Below are 22,524 nucleotides of genomic sequence, written 5' to 3'. Positions count from 1 at the left end.
GCGACTCTCTGACTCTGGCGAGGTGATTGACCCACACAAGCCCCAACATGAACTGATACTGATACTTTGTCACAAGCTCAGTCACATGGAAGAAAAAATGTTGAAATAAGCTGGTTTCATTAAGATGAGAAAGAGAAAGTTAAGACGTTTTAATGTGATTTGAACTGTTTTTCTTGTTACTTCCCTTAAAAGTTTGACTTTTCATAACCAGGCTGACAGCCAAAAAGTCCCCTCATGAGTGTGATGTGTTAACTTGAAACCTCCAGTATTAACTTACTGAGAATGGACTTATTACTGAAGCAGCATACATCTTATATCTAGTAACTTTTTTTAAAAAAGAAATAATATTTTCATAATCACAGACTTTAGATTTAGAGGTAGAAGGTGTAGATGTGATTTTAAGATTTTTCTGACCATGTATGCGATTTTTGTTGTTGCAAAACCACATAAAACACAGGATTTAAAGCAGAGTAGCTTAATGCACTCAGTTGCCAGTTTATTAGATACACCTAGCTTAAAGTTATGTAGTCTAATGCTAAAGTCCTGCACACTGACTTGATTTCCTCCTCCTTAAAACGTGAAGAAGGCAATGAACATCAAAAGAAGAAATGAGCCCAAAATTAGCAAGAAATTAGTAAAAAAGAAAAGAAAATTAAAAACAAGTAAGTCAGTTTAAAAAAAGAAGAAAGAAAAAAAATAAACAAATAAAAAATGACCTGGAAAGAGTGCTTAAATTTTTTTTTGAATAATCATATATATAGTTTCCTAAATCTTTTTTTTTTTCAGCTCCTGGGACACTTCTTACCAAGTTGCTCAGTGCCCTCTTCCCCATATTTTTGAAAGAAATTGCACCAATTTTTTGCCCTTTTTTTGGCCTTTGATGGGCCGGGTGGGGTGAGGTGGCATGCGGTGGGTGGCTGCAGGCTGGAACTGAGCAAGATTCAAAGGTTTAAATACTTGCAAAAGGCATCTGTTGGTCCAGGTTACAAAGGGTTAATCGTGCCCTCATAAAGGTTATAATGTTGAGTTTATTGTCCTAAGTCTTTTAGAGGTGTTGATTCAACTGTGTGATGATTTAGGAGGCTGCAGTTTGTGATGCTGTTGAATTGTAGTGCTTTATGACAGGTGTTTCTATTATTTTGTCCATCCTTTTATATCAGTGTCAGTGTAATGTAATACAGTTCAACAGCACCATGAACTGTATCCTCCAAAATGACCATGTAGTTGGATTGACCTCTCTAAAACATGTCCGTGAGGGTTCTCTGTCACCCAGGTCATGATAATCATTGGTGCTATATCGTAGGCAGCTGGACTCTTGAAGACGCTTCGCCTCTCATCCAAGAAGCTTCTTCAGTTCTAACGGTCTGGTGCGAGGTCGCAGGCTTTAAACTCTGTGTGGGTGTGTGAACCCTTACAGAGTCGTTAAGGTCACATGTGAGCTCTGAGTTTCAGAGTCGTTAAGGTCACCTGTGAGTGTTGACCCACTTGGCCATCATGTGTGCTGTTAGGGTTAAATGGGACCAGGTGTGAATGGGTGGTAAGTCGTCTCGGGATGGATCCCAAGACTGCATTGTAGGTGGGTCATAAGTGGTGTCGTAGGCCACCTCCCCTCTCTCTCTTTCAACACAGGTCCCTCTTGAGATGGAATCACACCAGCCATAACGCAGGTCTGCGACTGAAAACAGATGTGAGCCAGGGGCGTAAAGTGTAGGGACCCTTCTCTACTCCCATCCTCCTTGCTCAGACCACGCCCATCTTCTCCTTCATTTCAGTCTCAGCTAAACATCTGTAAAGTTTCATGACTGTCTTTCACAGGTGTGACGCTATCCCTGTGACAAAAGCGATTCCCCATAGTTGTACAGGCCGATGTGAACCACTGCCAGGCCTTTTTTTTTTTAACTGCCAAAATAACGCCATATAGTTATTAGAGTGTTTCCCCTGCGCTCACTCTGGAATTTCATTCATTCTTCTTTATCCGTGACTTACAGCTGCACACTGCCATGAGTCCACTTACAAGGAAAGTGTCTGTGTTTAGCTCGCACGTCTTACTAAAAGTAGGACAGTTGTGTGTCTGTTATCTAAACTGCTGAAGTCAGTTGAACTGGTGAGGCAATGATAATGTCTTTGGGACTGGTTACACTGGCTTCTGTGGTAGTTCCCTTTACAGTGGGTGTTTCCAGGACGGCATTCTGTCATGATGACGTACACACACACACACGAAAACACTACCAGCCTTACTGTTGTAGCTGAATGTTTTAACCTTAATAAAAGTCTGTAGGATTTAAATCAGCACTGTCAGCTAGGTGTACCTAATAAATTGGCCACTGAGTGTTCTGTCGTTAAAGATGTCTGTTTAGAGAAAAGGGAACTTAATTCTGATTTAAAACAGACAGTGAACCAGAAACAACAGCAGGAAATTCATTTTTAAGGAACATAAATGCTGTTGTGGTTACAAACTAACGGGATGCATGCCACTGACTCCATTAATCTTTAAACAATGACTGTCAGCGCTGGATTTATATCAGCGTACACAGAAAAGTCCACCTGACAACTCGGTTCACTGAGTTTACATGTGGAATAAATTGGGAAGCAGCGTCGCACACTGATAATACAATCGCCAACTTCACAAACCACAAAGGAATCCTCTGAGCCGTTTGGCGGAGAAACAGCCTGGGTGTGGCGATGTGTAAAACATCTGGAAGTTTAGATCAACACAACACACTGATACGAGCAGCAGTTACTTTAAAAATGAATTTATTTATTAATACAGTGGTATACTTAGAAATGTGTCGCAAAGGAAAAAAAAAAGAAGTTGAACCGAAGAGAAATCAAAATAAATAAAAATAATGTCAGCCACACGGGAAAATAAACTAGTGTTGGGTTGAAGCAGTGTTATCATATCAAAAGAAAATAGTACTGATGTGCCATAATAAATTGTCTATTAGTACAAAAATACATTTCAGGGCACACAATACAGCATCCAGTATCACAAATAAAGGAAGGGACCACTCTTCACAGCAGACCCCCTCAAGTACATCTTTTAAAATCATTTAAACCAAGCACTTCTCTAGTTTGTAAATAAGAATAAAAAGTTTTTCTGACTGTTAAAAATGCCTTAAGTAGAGTGTGTGTGTATATGTTGGTAGAAAAGTCAGACTTATTACTGCTTATGTCAGTTCCAAGGCTCAGGGGTATAACCAGAATACAAACATAACCAATGTAACCGCTTTCTCTTTTTTAACAAACGTTTTCTCTTTTATACAAAATAACAAAGATGTACAAAAGTTCATTTACAGAGAACCAAGGCCATATACTAGCAATATGTACAGCCACAATTTAAACATCTTCTAGCTTTTTGTATTTCCTCAGACTTCATATGCATAGCAGTAAAAGAAAGCATACCTTTTCATCAGCCTCAATTATTCTCGTGTGCTAAAATCCAAGTTCACTGTTTATGAGAAAATGCAGAGACAACTTTTTCTTTCCGTCGTGATCGCTATAACTGAAGGATCCAATGTTTTTAAAGTTTCACTGAAAAGTTAATATGCAGATAAGGCATCACTGCTTGCAGTGTACGATGGGATTTTCATGTGTTGAACTTAGTAGTAGCAGGCTTCTGGACCTGAGTCATAGCACATGCATAGATCTCTAGACAGCAGGAGTTTGTAAAATCAAGTCAGTATATTTATCTACGGTAAAACATTGCTACAAAACATCAGTTTTAAACAGAGTGAGCCCCGTCGCAACAGACGGGCGTCTGATACTAATACTTAACCTTCATTCTTCTTATTATTTTTTCATCTCTCTTCCTTCGTGAGTCAGGCTCGGCATTTCTCAAGTCCTCAGAGATCCTTCATGAGTGAAACGCATGACCACAGGACTCACAAACAAAAGTTTTGCATATACCAACTTTGCTGTTTGTGAGTGTTTTATTTTTTTTATATTATTTTGTTTTTTTTTTTACAGTACGCAAAAATTCCATTGCAATATTAAATGAGTTTCCAAAATTCTCCTTTTTTTTATGTTTCTCTCGCACCGCTCTGACCTTTTACAAAATTAGCTAAAAATGTCAAAATGAGATTATTCAGTCTGTGGCACTGGTCATGCATTCCAACTTCAGTTCCTTTTGTTTAAATAACTTGTTTTAATCTTTATTTTTTGCAAGCCTTGAAAGCACCGAAAAAAAATGAAAGAAAAGAACAAGAGTACAGCGTTTGGGGATGCTGGACTCCTCCAACTCTCCTTGTGTGTGTGTGTGTTTTTTTTTTTTTTTTTTTAAATTTTTGGGCACAGTAAACAACGTGAGAGTGTCAGGTTCATACTTCATCGAGCAGTGTGCGCCCCTTCGCGGCGGTGGGAGTGCGGCAGGGGAAACTGAGGTCCCCTGATTTATCACATTCAGTAACAGGCCAGCTGTTGCCCTCTTCAGAAGTGGTCAATGAGCACAGACACACAGTTTGCACCCACCAGGTAGTTTGGGTCTCCAGGGAGAGATTTGTTCTGCCAGGTTTTGGGATCACCTGCAGGAAACAGAGACATGATGTCAGCTGCTGCAGCGTCTCCCTTCTTCTTAAGGAAAATCACAGCAGATACTCAAAACAAAAGAGATTATTCTGACAGATCATCATAAATAAAACAAGTGTTAATAAGATCATGTATGACTGATGATGAGTTAATGCATAAATAAAGCAGGAAATTAATTCCTGTCGCTCAGCGTGAGTGTGTGATTAGTTCATGTATCATTTAAATCTAATGGATATAAACTCAGCTACTCCATTCATGAATTTATGTGCCACCAAATTAACTGCAACCCAGAAACAGAAAAGAGCATTTCAGACACAGGCATGTGATCGGCCTATGAAGGTGGTCGGAGTCAAACATCTACATGACACAACGGTCTTTGTTTATATTCATGAGGCTGGTGGCTTGACGTTGTGGCTAGATGGTTACTCTGGATTTGCAAAGGTCTGGTGAGCCACAAGCTTTTATCTTGCTGTTTTATGGTGTGACAATGCTGTGGTTGAGGTCTGGTAAGGTTTTGGCACAAAAAGCACTTTGTTAGAGAAACATCATGAAACACAGAACATGAAATCTCGTGGGAGTTTTTACAAATCTGGGGTTACCATCTAGACACAACTGTGGCTTGAGGCTGCCTAAACTGCTGCTAGCTTAAGGTTACTTGAGTTGCATTCTGGGTAATGTAGGCACCAGGTATTGACAAGAAACAAGAATGTGTGGAAGAGACAGAAAACGTTACGGTTCTGCTGCATCAGAGTGCAGTGCTACATCTGTGGAGTCTTCTTATTACATCACACGAGATCACCTTTAAGGGCTCTTTTATTTTAAGCGTTAGCTACGGAGATGGACGGAGCCTTCTGTCTGTACTTTGCGTTCCTTTTGTTCGTATTTCTGCATGTTATCTGAAAGCTTACGGATACGTACAAAACGGAGCAGTACCACCGCAGATCATGGAGGCAGAGTAGTTTAGTCTAAGTAAGATATGACCATGGAGACAACGAAGAAATTTAAATATCAAATCATGCACCTGACATGGCCTTTTTTACGTGACTACTTCCAGCTTATCTTCTGAGTAACTCTGAGTTAACATTTATTGACTGATGATTTACTAATCATCTAAACTGTAAACAGCGACCTGATCAACTTACTGTATGTCATGTGTTACTTAAGCAGATGTCCTGTGACCCTACTATAAACTGCCATCTTGACTCAGTAAATTAAAATTGCAGTCGCAGTACAGACCACATAATAAACAGGTATAAGTGAAGCTTTTTTTTAAAATACAAAAACAGAATCATTTTCTAAAAATTTGAAGACATTGCATGCTTTCTGTAACATCATGGAACATAAGAGATCACGACAGATTTAATTCCTGGACTTAATCATGTCATCCCTGACAATGTCATGTACAGCTTTATTTTTTTACTGCTGTATTTGCATTCTTGACAAATAAACTAAACTAAATTAAACATGATGTTGCTGTTTAAAATACTTGACTGTCATATTACACAACAGTGACGTAAAAGAGATTTAAGGCGGCAACTATCAATTGTTTTCATTTCCGACTGATTAATTGATTAACACATTGTTAATTGTTTATAAAAAGGTCAGAAAATAGCGAGTCACGAATAGAGCTGCAACAACTTGTCAATGAGCTGATCGACAGAAAATTAATTACCAGCTATTCTGATCATTAAATAAATCTTTTAGTCATTTTCTATGCAAAAAAGTCAAACATTTGTGTTTTTTGTTTGGTAAAACAAACCATTTGGGGGCTCTGGACATCTGGCCATGTTTCACTTTTTTTAAAACATTTTATTGATATAACAATTAACTGAGAAAATAACAGGCAGATTAATCAATAAGAAGAATATTAGTTAGTCTCAGCTGTGGTCAAAAGTCACTTAAAATTGCCTGTTTTTTCCAATCAGCAATAAAAAAACCAAAGGACTTTAAGTTTACTGTCACAGAAGACTAAGAAAAGTAGTAACAATGTATTTTTACTTGAAAAGGGTCTTAATTAGTTCTTCAAATAGGTGACATTGTTCTATCAACTGCCTCAAACCTATCAATCGGCTAAATGTTTCAGTTCTTCAGGCACTGTAGTGTTTTTCCACTGTAACTGTATGGAAGCACATGATTTGAATAAACAAGGCTCCTCAGTTCAAATTAAGCATGACAATAAGGAAACAACTAAAATCTTTAAACAGCACATGCATGAAGAGGAAGTGAGGGGAATATGGAGACCAGATGAAATGATTAAAATGAGTCAGACACCAAAGAAACTCTCCTCTCTAATCACTAAAGCCAGCCCAAAGACCCCAGAAGGACAGAGGACAGCGTACCCGACGAGGAGTCGGAGGATTTTAGAGCAAAAGACCAACCATCAGGGGTCATAGACGCACAGTGAGGTAAGCGCAGCTCCACGGGCTTCAGGAACTTGAGTCCATGCGGGCCACACATCACCAGCGGACTTAGCAGCGTTTCTCCTGCGCGGACACAACAACAAGATTTAAATTCCACAATTTAAACATGCAGGAGTTAATCAGCATGAGGGGTTATTAATTACCCAATCAGGAGGCAGAGCAGAGTCTGTAGCCAGGCCTTCGTGGTGAATGAGAATTAACTGTTAACTGACTCGCCAGGTTAATTAAATTACCGCACTCCCCTGGTACTTAATGTAAATTAAGAAATATTCTAATTATAACTGCTGGCATGGATGTTACTTCATTTAAGAGCATATTTCTAACTACATAACTGTTTCCCTGAAATCAGCTATTTATTTAGTCCCATCTCTTCAGGGCTTTTGTTTTCTCATGAAGTAGCGTTGTTATTTGCTTTTGTCTTATAGTACGACAGCATCAGTTGGAAGTGTAAATTGTCGTTAGTCACAAATGCAAAAAAAATTACAAAATGTAGGCATCAAAAATTCAACTATCCAAAAAAGGGACTGGTAAAACATCCTGATGGAGCAGTTCATTAAAAAAAACTCAAGTACTTGACTATTTTTCCTCTCAGACGCAGTACCTGTTTGTTCCTTGACACATTCAGGATATAAAGAATCTCAAGGACTGACCTTTCTCCTTGTCGAGGGGGGGCAGGATACTGTTGTCCCGGCACACCTTGAAGTAAATCTCCTGCTCCACGCTCTCGGGGATGGCACCCTGGGGAATGATGATGCTGACGCCCGTCTCAATGGAGCTCAGGACTCCTCCGTTACAGTTGAAGATCCCCCGAGCAGTTGCCACCACCGTGTGTCCTTCGTCTTCGTCATCATCGTCCAGCGTGCTGGGGCTGAGGGACGGAGGCGCAGAAGTCAGCATCATCAGTCAAAACATCGCAGGCAGAGAGTAATGCTCAGCAGAGGACACGAGAACAAACCCCCTGTGAACAAACGTGTCTCTTTCTGTCTTTCAGCAGCGCCGTGGTTACCCTCAGAGAACTTCCTGTCGCTACTGGATGTAATAATTTATGAGTTTCTCACCTTACAGGGATGGCCTTGGGGATGGCGTTGATGTTATTGTGCTGGTATTTGGGCCTGTTGTCCATAGTGTGCGTGAAGGTGTCCAGGCCACTGTCGTGGTCCAGGGGCTGTGGCGACAGCTGAGGCTTCCCACCGCTGTTGCTCACCACACTGGGCTTGCCGAGCAGGTCCGTCTTCACCTGTGTGTCGTTGGGCAGCAGGTTGTGGTTGAACTTGGGGCTCTCAAACTTGCGCTCAAAGGGCCGGGCTGAGCTGGTGTACGGCTTGGGGACGTAGCGGTTATAGCTAGTTGGAGCGGGAACGCCCAGCGTCTTTGGAGGTGCTGTTTCAGTGCCGTTGACCGGGGATTTGTCGGGAATGCCCCTCAGGGGCAGGTAACCAACTGGTGTGGGTTCGTCCCTGCTGGCCGGCCTGAGAGCTGGCAGCTCGGGTTTAGGATTGGGTGAACTCAACGGCTCGGGTATGGAGTTCCCTGGAAACGTATGAGGGAAGATACAATCAGTTAAATACAGTCTTTGTCAAACTATTTTATCCTCACACTTTATTTGGCTAAGGCTTTCATTGCATTTACTTCAGCACAATAAAACTGTATTTTTAGATTGACACTATGTAAACTAGGGCTGCAACTGATAATTATTTGATGATTATTTTATGATCATTATTTTTTATGAATCCAACAGTTATTTTCCCAGTTAATCAAGTAATTATTTGGTTTATAAAATGTCATAAAATAGTGAAACATGTCCATCACAATTTCCTAAAGCCCAAGATGACGGTCTAACAGTATAAAACTCTGTGCTATTCACTTTACAGTGATATGACACAGACAAAAGCAGCAAATCCTCACACTGAAGAGGCTGGGACCATAGAGTGTTTGACCATTAAAAAAATTTAAAGATTCGTTTTTTTGCCTCTATTTCACAGGACAGCTTCAGAGAGAAAGGAGGAGAGAGAGAGAGGACGACGTGCTGCAGGTTAGAACTGAACCCTTGGCCGCTGCAGCAAGGACACAGCCTTAGTACATGAGGCACCTGCTTGACAAAGTCAGCAAGTGGGCACCCTTTGTTTGACAATTTAGCTGACGAAATGTAGTGATCCCTTAATTATCAGAATAGCTGCAGACCAATTATCTATCAACTGAATTATCGATTGACTAGATGTTTCAGCTCTAATATACATAACAACACAGCTGAAACAACTAGTTGATGAACTTGTTAACTGATAGAATATCAATCTTCAATTATTTTGATCGGCGATTAATCGTAAAGTTATTTTTCAAACAAAAATGGCAACATTTCTTAGTTCTGTTGCATTTGTTCATCTTATGTGATGGTAAACTGAATACCTTTGGGTTTGTACAGATGCTCAGTCGTATGAAGCAATTTAAAGGTGTCACCAAGCTTTAGAAATCTTTTTTTGAAGAACACTGTGTTGACTTGGGGTGTCTCAGACTAAGAATTTATGAAGTCAAATTTGATTTGTTAAGTCTTGTCTACTGTCAAATGTGAGCTGAATCTTTTTTTCCTCTCCCTCAACTCATATTCTCATCTGCAACATTATTTTTTTGTCTCCACACCAGAGAAAAGAGCTGAAACACCCAATTCAAAAATTTGTCTTCTGGACTTGGTATAAGAGTTTATTTTATAATAAGATGTGTTCCATCCAGGGCTGTTTATTGTGTGTCCCAAGTGGGTGTGTAGGTTTGTATATGTACATGTATGCGTGCAACAGTGGCACTGTCCTCAGTACTGGAAGACAGTGGACGATATCACAAGGTAGACAGACAGACAGAACACGTCACTTAGTTCTGTCCCTTCTTGCTTTCTGTGGTTGCAAGTGAAACTTTTGACTTTCTCTTAGAGAGAGAAAGTCAAGCCACACACAGCAGTTCATATGTGCCTCTCCCTGCTAAATTGTTAGAGCGCTTACTAGTGCTATGTTCTTTTGTGTGTACACCAAATTGAGTATATATCATGATTTTTTGGGGAAAAACAAGCAATTCTATGTAAAATCATACATTCAGCACTCCCACACAGCCTGAATGGAATAATGCTTTGTTTCATAACCACATTGTCAGACACAACTCTGATTCAACTTGAGATTGGCAGTCCAGCCAGGCTCCTTAGGTCGAATCATCGACTATTCCGGGTCATTTAGTAGAATTGATAATAAAAATACTCCTTAATTGCAGCCCTGAACAACGGAAGTGATTCATCTCTGTACCTCTACAATGTTAATGTTCAGTAGATAAGTTAATTTTGAGAGTCGTGTAAGAGAAGTTGTATAGCTTACCGTCACCGGGGCTGAGCTTGGGCAGTGTGTTGGGTGGGATGGCGGACGTGGGGGGGCCGTACTGTGATGACGGGCTGATTTGGGGCAGGGGTTCATATCTTTTCTCCACTGGACTCACCTTCTCCACAGACTCAACTCTGCAGCAGGTAGACAGAAACAAAAACAACAGCTGTGACTCTGCAACGACTTAAGGAGTTTTGTACATCAGCCAACAGCACTGGCGTGAGGCGTGTTGCTCTACCTGTTGTATGGGTAGGACAGTTGAGCTGGCTTGGGCAGATCATGGAAGCGGTTGATGCCAGGACTGGGTTGGCCCATGGCCTTGCTGTCAAAGCTACGGCGATCAAAGTAGGACAACTGCTTCCTGTAGTACTCCTCATCCTCGTCTTGGTCATAGTGGTTGGAACGCAATACATCCTCCAGGGGTTTAGTGTGAGGCTTCTGTGGCTCAGGGGCCCTGCACAGGAAGCAGAGAGAAACAAGTGAAAACAGCTGCAGAGGGTTACACAGCAGGATTGGCCTGAAGCCCACTGAACAACATTTAGATAGAATACATCAAATACGTCCTGACTGTCATTTTAGTCTTGATTTTAGAAACAGTGCTGTTATTTCAAAATGAATCAATGACACATGAAAACAATCTGGACATCCTGAACAAGGTGAGGAGTGAAGGACTGCGACCAGGCTCAAAGGGAAGTGAGGTTCCTCATGAGCCTACTTTTGAAGGAACTACAAGGTTATCTGTGTTTCCACCACGGTCTTAAGACCCGTGACGATAACCCAAATTAGACCGCCAATGTACAAGAAGCAACATGAGTTGGAAGGCCGACAGCAAAGCCTAACTTTACTTATAATGTTATCAAACAAGAGAAATGTCTTTGCCTTGTCCTGAAATGGTCCTAAATTGATACAAGTAGGGCTGCAGAATTTATCAGATATTAATCCGGATCATGCTTTTGTCTTTCCACGAGTAAATGAACATGATTGAATGCAATATTCACATTTGTGTTCTGCTCATGGAAAACTCAGCTACATATCAAATCAACCGCTGCAGCAGCAGCCTGTGACAAAGTTTCTTGAATGCTGCAGCTACAGACGGGAAAAATGAAAATCATCTGTTCATCAACCGTCATTAGTTGTTTTCAGAGTTAGGAGAGAACCATTCTCGGAACCCATCGGCTGTATTCGGCGTCTGACTTCCGGCAGACGGCGATACAGCTTCTGGGGGCAGACCCCGAGTCTGTAGTATGATGAATGCGTACGTCACCAATATCACCCCACTGAATCCCTGTCTTTGTCGCACATCAACTCAAACATCCCTTAACAGTGCTGCCGTACAGCATGTCAAGGTACTGTGAGAGCTGCAAAACACATTTAAAAAAAAAATACAGCGGTGGATATGTATCCATCCAACTTTCAGAAACAGACTGGAATAACCAATGTAACTGCAACATTTGGCCAAAGATATGTGTCCAAAAACAGTTTTCATTTGGTTGCATTCTGTAATTGTATATTTACTTTTAGTTAGCCTTTATTTTTGAGTACAATTTTATTTACAGCACTGAATTCAGGTGAAGAGACTTATTTTAAGTCTTATTTTATGCAAAGATTTGTTAATAAGCATGAATGTTGCACAAAGTGAAAACAGTGCTCTATTGATTTAAATGTGAAAGTAGAATAAAAATCTGTGTACCTACTATCAGTGAACAACCATGATAAATAATAGTGATCTCAATATTGATCAAAATAGCAGTGATTATCATTTTGGCCAAAATCATGCAGCCCTAAATACTAGTGTACTTTTTATGAATGAAGAGCTACATGAGTTGAAGCATCAGTGCTGTGTATTTGGCCAATCTGCAAACCCCAAGTTCCTGTACTTTCAGAAAATACTATTCCGCCGATAAGGGACTTTCTGGGGGTGAAATAATGTCCCAGGAGTTTAATTCAGACTCTGGCCCCTGTGCCCAAAACACAGTGAGCTCCTCAAAAAGATTTCTAATTCCTGGGGAAGGTTCCTGCACACAAAAAGGGGCTCTGTTAGACACATCACCTTTGCCTTCTGTGTCTTTGCACACCACACCAGAGTCGTGTTTGCTGCACAGTGACTTGTGTCCACTAGGTGGAGCTCAAGCAACAATAAATGAACTCCAAGACATCTTAGCAAGGATCTCAGAGTTGTCCTTCACCCTCCTTCTCCACATCCTGGGGTGCTGTAACGAGGACTACATACCTATAGGTGGATTTCTCCTGCTCCAGGTTGCTGAGGGAATTGGCTTTGAGGACTGGGCCAGGTGCACTCACAGGTTTAGGAACATCTGCAGGCTGAAAAGCAAAGGGAGGGCGTCTCTTCAGTGCTTCTTGCATCTGATCCAGATTTTTGTTCACATGAATGGATTGCATGCACATGGATATGTAGCACTGTGCCTGGCATCTCACGGGCCAGACGATTACAAAATAGACACTCGTTTCACAAAAACAAGCTTGCACTTTCAAGTCTTGCTGTTCTGCAGTTTTCTGACTGATGCATCTGCGGTTTGGGGAAAAGATAATCAGGCCTCCGTGGAGCTTTTTTGGTTATCTCATGCTGCTTTGAAATAATTGCATATCCAAGTACTAATTGTTAAACCTCTTTAATAGCGAACAAAGGCTCCCATCTGACATTCAACCTAACATGATCCCCTTTGTACCAGACACTACTATTGTATATATTTAAAGTACACATATTTAGTTTTAGTTGAGTTTCTCTTTAAGATTTTAGAACTCCTTTACTTGTGAAACAAACTTATGCTGGATGAACTGTAAAACAAGCTGGTGATCTTTTTGGGACCGTCCAAAATTAAAGTCATACTGGGAAGGGATTTATACAGAAATACCTGCCATCTTAAATATCGATTTACCACTAGACCCATTCTTTTACGTTACAGGAGCAACCCCTGATGAAACAGAGAAAGGCTTACTCGCTGCACATCCTTTATTGGTGGCAAAATAATACTAATTTTATCGTAGCTCAAACCACTGCACCCATCCTACATGAATGGCAAGATGGGTTAATGAAAGCGTAGTCTGATTAATGGAAAAATAACGGCAAAACTCCACATAAAGACAGAAAAGTTTTTAAACCAACTGGCTCTTGTAATTACTTTCTTAAGATGACCAATGTGATAGCGTGCTGTACCGAGTTAATTGTGACTTTTACCCAAACTAACATCTCATATTTTTGGAGACTAGTCTCTTTGTGGATGTACATGATGCCACGATTCATATTTTTTATGTTTGTTTGCCGACTGCTGAACAGTTCTAATCTTTTCAATTTTCTGACAAAGCAGATTTTAGTTATTTATGTTTTTGTTACTCTAGTTTCCTATCTACCTCTTTGAGTGTGTGACTTGGCCTTGGAGAGAAAGAAAGTTCACATTGCCAGTCCAAATCTTTTTTTGGCATATACAGATTGACTTTTGGAAGTATGGACAGCAAAAAAGAAATGCAAATCTAATCCAAACTATATCTGGAGGTGGTTTGAAATATTTTCCAATCTGAGTTCTACAGATGTGTCTTAGTACGGCCCCTCTGGATGCTCAAATCGGGTTTCAAATTGTCTTTGAACACAACACAAAATGATGACGTCAAATCCAAAGTGACAGACATGCTGAGCAGATTCATGGTGCTTCGAGCGTAGCGTTAAAAAAAACAACATGAGGAACAACAGACGGTGGACAGATACCAAAATACACTGAGTGGAGGGTGAAAAAATGGACCTCTATTTCTCAATGGAAAGCCTCATCTCCAGCGTTGCCTACACTGTTACCACAGCAACCCATGCAGAGAGGATGGTGATGTCTGGACACACAAATCTGTTCTGATGACTTGTAAATAACAGTCTGTCTTAACGATCTGATTTAAGAAACAAATCTGATTTGCCTTCAGTCTGAACGTAGCCTCACTACGGTATCTTTCTGTGTTAGCCATGTTTATAACTGTGATGAAATTACTTTAGAGCTCAAGACGTAGAGTTGTCAGCACATTCACACCCATAGAATACACGGCCTATGTTTAACACCTCTCTGAGGAACTTACCCTGACTGCTGATTCTCCTCCTTCTTTTGCCCTGTCCATAGAAACAGACCGTTTATTCTCAAACATCTTGACTCTGTTCAGCACCGACTGTGGTTTCATGGCCGGGTCCTCGTCCAGGTCTTCCCGTGGCGGAGGAGGGAGGGGTTTGGAGCCTGGAGTGATCGCTGGCTCACCTGGAGAGGGCAGGGTCTCTGGTTTGGGAGGGGGAATTGTGGGTTCGGAGTTCATCATAGGGTCATGCATCCCTGGCTTAAAGCCCCGGTTTGGAGGCCCAGGAATGAAGCTGGGCCTCAGACCAGAGTCACTGTAATACTGCTTTGGGGGCTCCGGCGATCGAGGTGAATTAATGGGGAAGCCGTGAGGTTCTGCCTCATATGGGGAGCGGGCATCATAACCAGCTGGGGGCGGGGGTGGGGGCTCGTCATAGCGAACGGGCCCAGGTTTACTGAGGCGTCGTCTGCCATCGTAGGGGGCCTCATCGTAGCGCGGCTGAGGGGGGCTGTAGTCCCTCCCTGGTCCATCATCGTAGGGGGACCGGGGGTTGTAGCCCATGGGTTGCTGGTGGCCCGGCTGGTACCCTGCGGGCTGGGAGGACGAGGTCTGCTGGTCATAGGGGGGCCACTGTTCGTTGTAATGAGGCACACGGTTGTCGTAGTGCAGGTGAGAGTCAGTGTTGTGAGGCTTTGGTTCTGTGTAGCCGCCTCCATCGTATCCGTAAGGCGGGTGGTCGTATTCGCGGTATGGCTGTTTGTCCTGGTACGGCGGCTGGTGACTGTAGCTCAAAGACTGCTTCAGGCCATGGTTGATTCGCACAGGGTCCTCCATATTGTACAGATCTTTCTTGTACATCTGTGAAGAAACAACACTAAATGAATACATCCATTACGTCATCATCAGTTTGAGTTTAAAACACTCACCATGTTGGAGGACAGAGAGCAGTCAGGGGAAAATGCTTTCCCAACACCAGATTTATAATAATGTCAAGATTAAATTCAATACTGGGATATGAACTGAAACCTTGAGGAACTAAACATGTATAACATTAACCAAATCATTATAAAATAAATCCATCTGCTATTTAATTAAACAAACATCAATTCAAAGTGCATTTAAACAAGCAAACCTTTGTCCATTATTCAAGAACAGTTCTGAATGCCTGTTTGACAAGATGCCTCTCAAGAATGATAATAATCCATATGGACACGACTGGGATTTACACATTAACGCATTTCATAAATAATGAACTAACAAGCAATTTGCACATTTCTGAAAGGCCTCATTTCAAACATATGATGTGTAGCCTGTAGACAGCAAATATAGTTACAGTACTTCCTATGGAAGAAGGTTGATTTGTTGGCATCTACTCAGAACAAAACTACTCAACAGAAGACACAATGCAGTGTGCTGATGTCAGTTTGGTTTTCCATAGGGAGAATTGCTTGATGGGAATCATTACCAAAGAGTACTGTCTGCAGGTTAGCTTTCATCATGCAACCAACATTCAGTTTGCATCTAATGCAACGTCAAACTACTGGCACTACAACAGACGACACATCTACCACTACGATGCCACTGTAAGTGCTACTATCGTTCATCTACAGAAGAGAGTTAAAGCTGAAAGGAACCCAAAAACATTAGGAGCCATGCAAAGGAAGTAAGAGGCAACAGTTAGGGCTGGTTGTGGATGTCTTCACCCTGGTCAAAGACTCAGATGTACCAGTCCTTCTGGTCTCCCAGCCCACTGTGGTGCATGTGGACTTGTCTGTCGCACATTTTCTCTGGGAGCCAGAGGCACACAGTGGGCTCAGTGAGTCACACAGTGTGGGCATGTCATGCAGAGAGCGAGTGGAAAGCATGTGCGAGAAGACAGGCAGTTAAAACAGCAGGCTGGGGCCCAGGCCCGGTCCGAGTGGCTGGTGAAACAGCGGGTACCTTTGGTTCTGGACCAGGCGGTCCAGACGGGTGGGGTTCATGTGGTGGTGGTGGGGGCTGAATAAGCTCAGGGGCAGGGCTGGGGCTGCTAAGTGAGTCAGCCTGAGGAGCTGCGGCTGCAGCAGGCGGCTCCTCTAGGTGCATACCCTCAAGCTGTACAGGCTGCTCAACAGCAGGGGGCGCTACCACCGGCGGAGGCAACGAGGGCATGGGCAGAGCAGCCTCATCTTGCTGTGAAGTATTGTTAAGAGACATTTATAACACAGCCTGCCAAGGGCACACAAAGTACAGCTCACCCCAACACCATGATCTTCTTCCTTACACTGAATCACTTTTACACCAGCCACAGAATGCACTTGCAAAAAATGTGGTTAGAATAGATAACGTACCAGTAGCTTCTAAGACATGTTTATTACTTAGCAAAGGGCATTTAACCTTAACAAACGTCAAGACACAACACTGAAGACAAAGGCGCTATTCCTCAGCTCTGCAGTACTATTAGTCATACATCCATCTCTAACGGGTGCAGCCTGCAGGGGCCTGCCTGCAGAGCTACATGTGAACTTTACCTGTTGCGGAGCGGCCATCTTGAACCCAGCAGGGTCTATGCGACTGGCTGGGTCTGGCTGCACAGGGTGCTGGTATCCAGGGTAACCAGGGGTGTCCTGAATTACAGGTGGGTCTTCTCGCACAGGCTCGGAGGAGCGGGTGATGGCGGGCTCCGTGGGCAGACCCACCTCGTCGTTCAACGTCTCGTCTAGTTCCTGGTCTGTGTACGCTCCACCCTCCGTGTCTGTGTCCTCGTAGTCAGAAGTGTGGCGGCTGTCCGTGCTGTACATGGAGTATTCGCTACCTGGCGCAGAGAGGTAGGACAGACGGTCGTCGTGGATGTCCAGGTCATCCTCAGTAGTGCCATCCGCCTGAGCAGAGCAGAAAAATGATCATCTCATGTGTCGCTCAGTCAGACAGGAATCAAAAAACTAATGTTCAGTGAAATGAAATAACAAAGCTGTCTCTCACCTTGCCCTCTGACACCCACACCAACTGGTTCTGCTGCTGCTGGATTGTTTCTTTCAGAGCTCCGTACCAGCCGTCATTCATGTTGTTCAGGTTGATGGTGGCTAAAAGACATTATTATTGGTTCACAATCACTTCATCAAGACTAAAACATGTAAGAGTTGATATACGTTTTAAATTAACTACACTCTCTGCACACTCACTGGTGAACAGGTGGTGATTATTCTTCCTCAGTTTGATGGCTCTCTCATAGAGCTTCCTGGCGCTCTTCCTGGACTCTGGACACAGTCTGGTCCTCATGTTCTTCACACCCTGCTTATTATCGGGATTTAGGAAGACTACAATCGGGTACCACTGAGCATAGTTCAGCCTGTCCACAGCGTTTGGGGTGATGTCCAGGACAGCATGTTTGTCCTTCATGAGATAAAGACAGGAAAGAGGAGGGATGAAAAATATATCAGCGATGAAATAAACCTTCACTGCTGTTTATGTGATGCAAGGAGGCGTGCTCACTCTGTCAATGATCTGCTTGATGGTGTGAAGACGAATGATTCCTGAACTTCGCTGGTCTGTTCCTGCATCTCTCGGTTCACTCTCTGGAAACAAGGTTAGAGGGATTCATAAAGAAAGCAATTTTCAGTACTAAAATGTTTACTGCCAGTTGTTTTATATGATATATTAGAGCAGTATAATGCATACAAACATACTTGCAAGCTCAAAAAGATCCGGCTCTTCTCTGGCGAGTTTTTCTCGAGCAACATCAGCGATCGGCCCAAATATCACCACAGGTCTCAGGAAACCAGCTGCACAATAAAAAATATAAACATTAACATATTTAGAAAGCAGCTTCAGTCTCATTTCGACATACAGGCTTGCAGACACGGTCAGACTCCTTACCCTCTCTCAGCACAACTCTTTCATAAGCTGGGAACTTTGTTTGCACCGGCTGGGACGAGAGGTCCTCTCTGCTCTTCCTTAGGTTCCTCTTTGAGCTGCGAAGACCACGAAACCTCCAGAAGTCAGCCCTGTCGCCCCCTGCTGTTTTGGGGAGAGTGTATTGCACGCTGGACAGCTGCTCCGCTCTGTTGACAAATGGCAGAAAGGCAGAGACGGTTCTTAATTTAAAACAAGTTAATGGATGTGTCATAAATTTGGCGCTGCTAACCACAACACTGGCAATACCTAAGGACACTACATGGCAATGATATTCATAACAAATTTGATATAAAAGGACAAATGACTGTCCACTGTTGTGGCAAACATTTATCCAACATGTCTGTCTTTGAGATTACGTAAGATTCAAGCCAAGCAAACACACACGTCTGTCTGGATGCCGTCACCTGTTTTTGTTGGGGATGATGCCCCTCTCCACCTCTTGGTGGTTCTTGCCGATGCGAATAGCCAGCCAGGAGCCCAGCTTCCCGTTGTAGAGGGTGTCCACCACACGGAACACCTCGCCCTTGTTAAAGCTTAACCCGTACGGAGATTCCTTCTCATACTCAAAGTGTGTCCGGATGTAGAATGAGTCACCGACATCCGACTCCACGATCCTCCGATACACTGAACAGAGAAGAGAGTGAGTCAGAAACATCGAGCATATGCGACCAACAGAAAGTAATCTCTTGTCTCCTCTCCTTACTCACTTCACTTACCATCTTTCTTCTTCTGGGCCAGAATGGTGACCTCTTCACCCTTAGGAAGGTCAAGGAGGAACAGCACCGCCTCCTCTCGGATTATGTTTGCAAAATCTACATTATTTACCTGGAAGTGGGGATTTGGGAACACAAAGGTTACTGTTTTACGCTCGCCACAGAATAACATCACTGTTGTCAAGTACTTTTAAGTTTAAGTTAAAGGTATACTATGCAGGATTTTCCAAAAAAAAATTAAAAAAACAATGTATAGACTCATACAAACGTAAGACTCTGTCTTCTGCCTGTATTTTCTTATTATCGGGATGGTCCTGGTCACATTACACTGGTGAGGTGGAGGACTTTATAAAAAGTTGGGGATCACGTAGTACAGTAGCAGCATCTGAATGGAAGCTACGAAAATTGTGGACACAGTGCCGCACTGAAGGAGGATAAAGAGTAATGCAAAGTTGGCCTGTTTGCTGTTGGACAGGTAGGTAGGTGCTGGCAGTTAGCTTGCCAAAGTATCGGCTTTCACATTACAAAAAAAATGGAATATTCCTACAATGGTGCATAGCTTGCAGTGTAAGGATGAGGTGTTTACAAACAGCGAGTGACAATTCCTGCATGTTGTACTTCTAGGAGTAGGCTTCATTGTTCATAGAGAGTGTGACAGAAAGTGTGAATCTCTATTTAGATAAAGGTTTACAAAGTTCTTCCTGCATTGCCCGGGTAACGGCAGGTTTTACTGCACTGCAAGAACTCAAGCCATTCCTCTTTAGACTTGAAGAAAGGAGGAGGAGGTACAAACAGCGAGATATATGGCTTTGAGGAAATGGGACAAACACAGCGAGAGGAAACACAGTTTTTTTGTATGTGCTCCCTCGGGGCCATTGCTAAGAGACCAGCCTGGAGGTACAGGAATTTTGGAGCAGCCAGTGTGTAAAACCATGAATAAAAAAAAGGGGAAAAGCTTGAGGACGCATACCCCATAAAACATGTCTGTTTACAGACACTATCAGGTCCCATTGTTAAAACGAGGAGAAGATAAAAAGCGATCCTTTGTGACACAGGATAACAGCAAGTTTTGGGGATGTTGCAAACTCACTTTTACAACTCTTAAAGTCAAAAACAACTACTTGATTTCAGCTGTCAGTTTACACTCTTGCTTTGTTTAAAATTAAGTATCCCACCCTGAGAATTTGGTCGCCCTCCTCCAGGCCCTCCTTAGCAGCTGGGCTATCCTCCAGCACTCCGGCTACGAAGATGCCCACGTCATTCCCCCCAGCCAGCCGCAGCCCCACACTCTCCCCCTTCTTGAACTTCACCAGCTTCATGCTTGGCCTGGGGATGAGAAATAAAAACAATAGTTGCACTGATTTTCTTTGACACGACACCATTTGATGCCATTTCCCTCTTTCCAATGCAAACATCAATTTATGAATAGCTGAGTGACTCTTGGATGCCAGCCAGGATTCTCTTTTGTTCAGACTGTTATGTGAGCTTACAAAAGCAAAGATGTAAAATTGTTCGGTAGAAAGAGAGAGAAACAGTCCTACAGAACATCTGAATGCATTTCAATCGTTTTTTAAAAGACAAAAACAACCAGAGTAAACTTATTTAATGGTATGACATATTATGCTGTTGATATTACCGTAGGATGCTATCGTCATGGGCAGCACTTGGCACAGGGGCATCAGAGGGACTGACTGGCAGGTCTACATCTGGCTGTCCAGGCTGAGCATACACTGGCTTGGGCTCTGCACAAAAACACAAACTCACCTTATTAATGAAGAAAGCTGAACATGTAAAACAGCACTTGTAATGTTAAAAACACAAAGGACTGCTCCCTCAAACAAAGTCACAACTTAACAGCACCAGATACATGTGTTAAACTGAGAACAATTACAATAATGAAACAAAACAACTGTTCAAATCTGCACATAGACAAAGTGCTATCACACAAACACACACACTAAAGGCACAGAGTGTCCTGAGCAGGGAGGTCAAACAGAAAGGCATCATCAGAGCGCTGCAGGCTGTGGAGGAACGTCAGACTCGATCAACTCATACGGTTTATTTTCACTTGGCTCCGGGCAAACTCAGCCAGGCTCAGCAGGCGTCTGGAGCTAACTTTTTGGGTAGTGTTGTTTTTAAAAAGGGCAAAAATGACTGGTTCAGACAAGATTTCATTTTACTGTCATGAAATTATTCAATGCCTGAGATGGACTGGGAAACCCACGCTAACATGACGTACTCGCTCACAGGTACAGGACACAAATTATGGGTCTACCAACACGTCCATGTGTTCACTACTGATTTACATATGTTAAGTCTTACATGTACACACAGTGATCTAGTTTAATAAACTGGGTATGAATGGAAAGCTGGGACTCCTGTGGATTCAATGAGCCCAATTTTATTCACATGTGATGTTAGCACCCATAGTAGCCATTTCATTGTAGCAAGACTGTTTTTTTAAACGGACAACACTGTATAAAATGACCTATTGTGACTTCTTGACTAAATCACAGCTGAATGAAACTTTACAAAGACAAACTACAGACCTGAACTATTCAGAGGATGTATGGCTTTTATATGCATATTTATAATAAGGGGGCTTTCTCAGTGGTTTCTAGAACACAAGTGCTTGCCATTCTTACAGAAATCTCTCAATGTCATGTGTTTCTGATATCAAACCACGGCATGGATTTTTCTGTGATAGTCCTCAAGGTCTTGGTGACTTAATGTGGTATTTTGGAGGGATTTTTGATGATTTTAATCAGTTCTCAAAGTCTGAATAGGCACCTAAACAAAACACACTGTTTATTGCACATTTATGACTAGAACAAAATGACACACAATGCTGAGCTCCATGAAATTAATCTCCAGACTCCCAGCTTTCAGATGATGTATACCACATCCATGTGGCAAATACTGTTGACCTGCTATCTCCCCCTAGGTCCCCTGTGCCCCCTAAAAAAAGACAAAAAAAAAAAAACCTATTATAGTAACTATTATCACTGACCTGGGAGTGGTGGGAGCTGTTTCTCTTCTCTAGCAATAGCTGCCTCCTTCGGTTTGGGCAGAGGAACCTCCTCTGGTAGCTTCGCCGGTGTTGAAGCCGGCTTTGAGATCCGTTCGTCATCACGACTTCTGTGACTGCAGACAAACGCATTTTTGTATGATTCATCTTTATAAAGGAAAACATGAGATTATAAATAGTGTATTGAGGAGATGTAGAGCTCGGAGGCAAATGAGCTTTAAGGCTACATCTTGACTACAGGCAACGACACCACTGCACAACTCAACACAAACCCTGGACTGTGTGAAATGTTCTCCTGACTGCAGTGGACACGCACTGGCTCTGAGAGGAGAAACAGAGGGAAAGAACGACCCGAGTCGGAGGCATCTTAGTCTTGAAGGTCACTACTTTGTCTTTCCAGTCTTTTGTGCTCTATTTTTAGAGCAACTTATCTAAAGTGTCAGAGTGGATTCTGTCCTCCAGGTGAATTTCACTGCGTGACTCTGGCTGTGGACCAGCAAAGGTTTGACTTCCATGCCAGTTTTAAA

General features: G+C 42.5%; 1 protein-coding gene across 11 annotated transcripts in view; it reads right to left on the bottom strand.

Moving 5' to 3' along the window:
• Positions 1-464: 464 nt before the first annotated feature.
• tjp1b (tight junction protein 1b) overlaps positions 465-22,524 on the bottom strand; it is a 76,899-nt gene continuing 54,839 nt past the window's right edge. For 5 of the 11 annotated variants that reach the window (XM_049575313.1, XM_049575314.1, XM_049575320.1 and 2 more), the window contains 20 exons: positions 21,980-22,113; positions 20,606-20,711; positions 20,145-20,295; positions 18,973-19,081; positions 18,661-18,880; positions 18,218-18,402; positions 18,028-18,123; positions 17,834-17,916; positions 17,524-17,734; positions 17,324-17,424; positions 16,873-17,223; positions 16,304-16,534; positions 14,372-15,220; positions 12,528-12,619; positions 10,536-10,751; positions 10,295-10,431; positions 8,003-8,474; positions 7,595-7,812; positions 6,864-7,007; positions 465-4,520 (listed from right to left, as the gene is read on the bottom strand). In XM_049575313.1, the coding sequence (XP_049431270.1) occupies positions 4,426-4,520; positions 6,864-7,007; positions 7,595-7,812; positions 8,003-8,474; positions 10,295-10,431; positions 10,536-10,751; positions 12,528-12,619; positions 14,372-15,220; positions 16,304-16,534; positions 16,873-17,223; positions 17,324-17,424; positions 17,524-17,734; positions 17,834-17,916; positions 18,028-18,123; positions 18,218-18,402; positions 18,661-18,880; positions 18,973-19,081; positions 20,145-20,295; positions 20,606-20,711; positions 21,980-22,113 (4,201 nt within the window). In that variant the 3' untranslated portion in view covers positions 465-4,425. The remainder of the gene's footprint in view (positions 4,521-6,863; positions 7,008-7,594; positions 7,813-8,002; positions 8,475-10,294; positions 10,432-10,535; positions 10,752-12,527; positions 12,620-14,371; positions 15,221-16,303; positions 16,535-16,872; positions 17,224-17,323; positions 17,425-17,523; positions 17,735-17,833; positions 17,917-18,027; positions 18,124-18,217; positions 18,403-18,660; positions 18,881-18,972; positions 19,082-20,144; positions 20,296-20,605; positions 20,712-21,979; positions 22,114-22,524) is intronic. The other 6 variants (XM_049575315.1, XM_049575323.1, XM_049575316.1 and 3 more) reach the window with 4 other exon arrangements.

Source organism: Epinephelus fuscoguttatus, linkage group LG4, assembly GCF_011397635.1.
Source record: "Epinephelus fuscoguttatus linkage group LG4, E.fuscoguttatus.final_Chr_v1".
Taxonomy (NCBI): domain Eukaryota; kingdom Metazoa; phylum Chordata; class Actinopteri; order Perciformes; family Serranidae; genus Epinephelus; species Epinephelus fuscoguttatus.
Note: the sequence above shows the minus strand (reverse complement) of the source record. Positions and strands in the feature narration are given on the sequence as shown.